A 6,824-nucleotide genomic window follows, 5' to 3' on the forward strand; every position below is an offset into this window, starting at 1 on the left:
AGGATTATGTCCAAAATAAGGGTGGTCAAAAAAAATTAAAGGGTGGTCATTTGTGGTCAAAAAGTGGTCAAACGAATACAATATAAAAATTTGATTTTTATTCATTTGGCGTGAAAATGCGAAGTTAGCCCCCGAATTTAATTTTCAGGATTATGTCCAAAATAAGGGTGGTCAAAAAAAATTAAAGGGTGGTCATTTGTGGTCAAAAAGTGGTCAAACGAATACAATATAAAAATTTGATTTTTATTCATTTGGCGTGAAAATGCGAAGTTAGCCCCCGAATTTAATTTTCAGGATTATGTCCAAAATAAGGGTGGTCAAAAAAATTTAAAGGGTGGTCATTTGTGGTCAAAAAATGGTCAAACGAATGCAGTTTGAATTTTTTATTTTCCTCATTTTCGGGGGCTATCTTCGCATAGCTTTTCTCTTTTATGTTATACTTTACCGCGCCGTTTATGGTAAAACCTGGATGAAGGCACCAGGAATAGCTATAGAATCTGTGAAGATGGGTTCGCCGCTCATCGTAAAATCAAGTTTATACTCATCGTAAAATTTCATTAGCTGTTTGTCTTTAATCAATTGTGTTTTTAAGAGTTCCGACGTCATCATATTCTTAGAATTGTATAAATACTAGCACGCATATGGCAGCCTGCCAGTATTTTTCCCATCACCTGCTGTGATGATGTTTCATGTAATTCAAACCAACTTGTATATAATGTAAATATGTTCAATAAAATATTAGTATTACAAAGGAGCTATCTTCGCTTACTTCAATGGTGACCCGGACGTCTGACGATACAAGCAACTTTTATTTTTCATCTTTCCTGTGTTTGCTTCTTGTATTATTCTTGGATTAATAGGAAACTGCAACTATGGCGGAATCGTCTGCAGTAAAAATTCCCATATGGTCGAAGCAACTTTCCAGCTTGCGGCACCGAAGCCAATTACAGAGAGCAAAACAAAGTTTAACTACTGTCTCGCCCACCTTCCTCCCGAAGTAGCCACAGTTGTAAGGGACGTCATTATAACTCCTGACGCAGACGATCCTTTAAAAAAGCTGAAAGAAGAAATTATTGCACGCTGCGGGGAAACAAAGTCCCAGGAAATTCGACGTGTATAGTTGTTTCCTAGTTGTTCTCTGGAGAGCAACTAGGAGATAGAAAGCCTAACGAACTATGCAGAAGAGCTGAATCCCACAAAATCTCAGATTCCGTACTTTTGGAACTATTTTTAAATCAGCTACCGCAGCATGTTCAGTCGATATTGGCCGCAATCCCTTCACTTAATTCAACAAGAGCTGCTGAAATTGCTGATAAAGTAATGGAAGTGTCAACTTCAAGTGAAGTTAGCGAAGTCTCTTCAAACCAACCATGCACCTTTGAGCTTTTAGAAGAAGTTAAAGCACTGCGAGAAGAAGTAGCAGCATTGCGGACACGCAGTAGGTCTCGCAACCGGAACTATGTACAATTTCGTAATCGCCAAAGCCAATCCTCATCTCCACATCGAAACTCCAAAACGTGCTTCTATCATCGAAAATTTAAATCGTATGCTAGAAAGTATGTCAAACCCTGCATCTACCAGAAAAACCAAGAAAGGCAAGAGTGAGTGCGACTTACATCTTGCCTCCAACAAATTGTCGCCTTTTTGTTAGAGATAGACAATCTAACAAACAATTTCTAGTGGATACCGGAAGTGACTGCTCAATTATTCCAGCAAATAAAAAAGAAAAAACTCTTTCTCCGATACAGACCTTTAAAGCTGCGAACAATACCATTATAAAAGTATACGGTAAGAAATTGTTAACTTTAGACTTCGGTCTGAGACGAAAGTTTAATTTTCCATTTTATATTTGTGATATAACTAATCATAATTATAGGTGCAGATTTTTTATACTATTTTAATCTAAAACCTAATATTTATATTATAATGTATTTTTCAATAACAATTCAATATTATTATTTTCTGAAGTTATAAGACTATATCCTATATCCGAAGTTTTTATAGTAGTTGATGTGTACTCTACTATTTTAAAAAAATTTATTGTTATTATAAATTGTAATTTTTTTAATGTAATTACAAATTGGGTATGTAAAAAAATGTAAATTACGCAGGAGATTATATTGAAAAATGTTAATCTATTGATCTATATTACATATTCATATCAACATCTATATTACTTATCTAAATTATATGCAGCAGTGAAAAATCTAAAAATCACGTATTTTGTACCATTTTCCATTTGACAATCATTTTTCGCACTTTATGCTTACATTTTTATTAGTTAAATTAGAAATTTTAAGATTTCTGATTAAATGTTTTCAAACTCATTAGCATTTACGACGGATTTATGTGCGTGCTTAAAAATATAGACATTTTTATTATTATTATTATTTTTCAATATTCATTAATTAGGCTAAAAGTGTGATAAAAAAAGTTAATTAATTAGACTACGTCTGGCAATATAAATTGCGTCTTCCGACATATGCTAATTAATAATTAGCTTAAATAACATGTCCTATTTCTTGAAAGTCTGCAAAGTAGGGCAGTTATATAATTTAGTTTTATAAACTGAAATTAATTTCATCAAAAAATACCCACGCACCTTCTTCATGTTATCTTTGTAATTTGGCGAGTTTCGGTCAGTTTTTTAGACAACCAATTTATTCTAAAAATAAACAGTATCATAAGCTTTTTATTTCCGACTAGGGACTTCTGCCACCTGCTAAAATTTTCTTCTACGCAATTTTTGAGACATATCCATTTTCTCAAAGGTGTATTTCACGCTTAAACGTTTCACTTGAGCTATGTATGTCTAGGCACTAGAGATGAGTTCGGGCTGACTTGTAGAAGTTCGAGCTTTTCGGAACCAAAAGAATTTATAGATATATAGGATTGCTTAGAGCCAGAGATGTACAGTCAGTCACAAAAGTCTACATACACCCACTAATATTCGCAGATCTAGCACTTTACTCATATTTTTGAATATACAACTTAATTTTCGTTAACATCTTGGATAATAACTCAAATCTAACAAAAAAAATTATGAACAAATTCGTTAAAATATAGCAAAAATTAACAACATATTAAATTATATAGTCACAAAAGTCTACATACAGAGACAGAACAGTACATACTTTCAGAATTAAATGCCAAAAAATGTAACATTAATACTTTGTAGGACCCCCCTTTGAAGTAACAACTGCCTGAATTCGGTTTGGCATCGACATAACCAGATTTTTTTTCGTCTCAGGTGTAATTTGAGACTATGCAAGCTCTATTGCCTTCTTTAGGGTTTCCTTGCTTGTTTCCGATTGCTCCCGAACTCTCTTATCAACTTCCTCCCAAAGGTGCTCGATGGGATTAAGGTCTGGGGACTGTGGCGGCGAATGGAGCTGTTTAGGCGTTTTATAGAGTAGTCATTCCTTAACAATCTTAGCTGTATGTTTTGGGTCGTTATCTTGCTGGAAGACAAAGTTGTTCCCAAGTCCCAATTTTCGAACCGATGGAAGTAGATTGTCTTGCAAAATCTTCAGGTATTCAAATCGATTCATTATGCCATCGATAAACACTAAATTGCCAACTCCAGCGGCCGCCATTGCTCCCCAAACCATAACACTGCCTCCACCGTGTTTCACAGTTGAAGTCAAATTCTCGGGATTCATTTCTGTGTTTTTTTTTTCTCCAGATTTTTCCGCGACCATCACTTCCGAACACGTTGAACTTACTCTCGTCTGTAAAAACAACTGTTTTCCAAAAATTAAAATCTTGGTCAATATGTGCAGAAGCAAAATCAAGTATCTTTTGTTTGTTAGTTGATGAAATGAACGGCTTTCGTCTAGAAACTCTACCATTGTAGCCGGCTGATCGAAGAATTCTACGAACAGTCTCTGGATGCACTTTCTTTCCACTAGCTGTTGCAATTTGATTCGCTAATTTTGAAGCACTAATTTTCGGATTTTTCTTCACTTTCCTTACTATGGCTCTTGCATCACGATCATTAAGCTTCCTTGGACGACCACATCGATATTTGTTAAGCACATTTCCACGCATAACATAATTTCTGTAGATTGTTTGAACAGTGGACCGACTTTTTTTTACAATTTTTTCAATTTCTGCATAAGACTAAGGCTATCAAATGCTAAAANGGCTCTTGCATCACGATCATTAAGCTTCCTTGGACGACCACATCGATATTTGTTAAGCACATTTCCACGCATAACATAATTTCTGTCGATTGTTTGAACAGTGGACCGACTTTTTTTTACAATTTTTGCAATTTCTGCATAAGATTTATTTTCACATTTCATTCTGACTATCATATTTCGAAGTTCTAAAGATGTTTCCTTTCCCTGACTCATTTTGTTGAAGTTACAATGTCAAAAAATCTCGGGAAATGAAGGTTAGAATAGATAACGAAACATGTAACCTCAAATTAAGACAATCTTCCAAAATCACTTCGTATGCAAATTTTTTTTTCCTCTGCCAATCAGGTGTATGCAGACTTTTGCGACTTGATAATTACTATACAAATCACAAAATTACCTAGAAATTATTATTTCTGAATATTTTTATTATGGAAAACAAATTCTTTAGAGAAAACTGAAGGAGTGATATGATTTTTAAAATTGAAATTTAATTGCTTTTTGAGAAACCTTTATTTTGATCAGTGTATGTAGATTTTTGTGACTGACTGTATATGTAGATGTTCATACAATGTACTGGCGTATGCACTATGTTTTACCGATTTATATACATTAGTTAGCTCAGACAACGTACGCTCATAAATATATACCGACGTACATAAAAGAGTTTGGCGTTGATTACAGGAATCAATTACAGCTACGTAATCAACTACTTGTAATCGTGATTACTATTTTCAATGAATGTATTCACGTAAGCACAATATATGTATATACAATAATACATACACTCGGTGTGTGTATATATATATATATATATANACAGACATTCGACAATTATCTTTATGTAAATAATAGAAGGACAGTAAGTGTTAAAAATAAATATTTTTCGCAAGGTCTGTAATTGGTACGTTTTACAAAACTGATTGCCTAATGCATGTCACTTGTCCTTAAATCATACCAATTATGTAATATTTATTAAGTAAATAAGTAGACCGCGAGGGATCAAAATCAATTAATTTAGTACATAATAATGTAATTTTGAGTTGTTACACGTATAGTAACAGTATCAGAGACATAAGGGACATGTAACAGCTGGAAGAGGACTGAGAAAAATTGGGAAGAAATTATTGATTTTATTACTAGCTTATTAGTAAAAATATTGAGTTTTAACGATTTATCGATGCATCAATATTTAAACTGCAGAAAAAGAAAAAAAATTGCTTTTTCCATTTTTAGTGCCTAATAAAAGTTTAGTCAATACGAATTTTTTTTTGTTGCTCTGTGGAGTTTTTTTAAAATTGGTATCGAATTCAAATATGGCGTCATATAAACCCACACTCACCATATATGCCCAGAAATATTCATTGACAGTCTTTTAAATAATCTCATTTACTATGGAACCCCTATGTCCGGATCATATCCATGAAAGTTGATAAATTTTATAATTTTTTTTATACTTGTAGTGTATAAATTTCTATTTATTTTTGGACTTTGTATACTTTCGTTTAAAAAAAAATATTGGTGGTCTTAAAATAGGCGTGCATGTGAACAAAAGTTTATAGAAAAATATTTATAGAATTTTTTTTTGTTAAAAAAAAATCTTATTTAGTCTATCTTAATTAGTTATTCCTATTTAGTTAATTTTAAACCGCTTATTAAAAAAATTATTAATGATTAGAAGGTTTATATGTTGCTATTTTTCATAGTTTCTTGCATTTCAAATTAAAATTTGGGTTTTCAATTTCCGAAATTTCTCAATTTTCTTGTATAAACGCATCTTTAAGATTGATTAAAAAGAAGTCTATTAAGCTTAAATGCTATTTTTAATTTGTAATAAATTAGCCATTCATTCTGAAATGAATAAAATAAGGGAATGGTGCTAAAATGAGAGTTAGGAAGCTATTCCAGGTCATTAACCACTTAAAAGACAGGGTTTATAACTCCTGCAATGTATATTTGTGCTTTTCTTATCTTAATATAATTCGAAATTACTCTATAACTTGAAATTTCAATTATCTAGAAGATCTTTGAAATGAAAATTTTAATACGAATAAATTATAACTAAACGTGTTTTTTTTTAGTCTATAATTATCTCAACCTTTCTTCTATTTCTTTTATGTAGCAAAAGTTTTTTTTTCATTTAACTTGTTCTATTTAAAAAAAAAAAAAAAACTTTAAGGTAACAAATTAGAAGACGAATAGAATAAGCAAAGTAAGGCTTTTTCTTAAGATTGTGGTTAATTTGATGTGTGATTCCTTATATATTATTTAGTACATTTTTTTAACAAATTTTCTAAAAAAATGAATAGTGAATGGCATAGAAGGGTTATATAATAAGTATTGAAAGATTCTTATTTCACTTTTTAAATGCTATTTTATATGATAGTTTAAATAACATTAATTCTAAATTTATTCAATTCATTTTCTAACAATTAGTTCTGATTTCTTAAATTAAAGAAAAAATAATCAAGGCATCTCATTCTTGAAATAAAATTGATAGCTACTAACAATTATCTATTGTTAGTGTATGAACAATGAGCCATTTTCATTGTTAGAAAACAATCTAAGCTTTTGTAAAACCATATTTGGCCATTCTAACTTGTGCCTTCAAGATTGAATGTGCTTCTTAGAGTTCTTGCTTTACAGCAAATTGATTTTGGGAATTGTTTCCTGCGTATTGAT

At 31.6% G+C, this 6,824-nt stretch overlaps 1 protein-coding gene across 1 annotated transcript; it reads left to right on the forward strand.

The window, feature by feature from the left end:
- The first annotated feature begins 677 nt into the window (after positions 1-677).
- On the forward strand, positions 678-1,859 carry LOC139426801 (uncharacterized). The gene is given in 2 exon segments (XM_071186832.1): positions 678-1,114; positions 1,117-1,859. Coding segments are annotated over 2 exon segments (699 nt in total). The 5' UTR covers positions 678-904; the 3' UTR covers positions 1,606-1,859.
- The last annotated feature ends 4,965 nt before the right edge of the window (positions 1,860-6,824 follow it).

This window comes from Parasteatoda tepidariorum, chromosome 10, assembly GCF_043381705.1.
Source record: "Parasteatoda tepidariorum isolate YZ-2023 chromosome 10, CAS_Ptep_4.0, whole genome shotgun sequence".
NCBI classification, from domain to species: domain Eukaryota; kingdom Metazoa; phylum Arthropoda; class Arachnida; order Araneae; family Theridiidae; genus Parasteatoda; species Parasteatoda tepidariorum.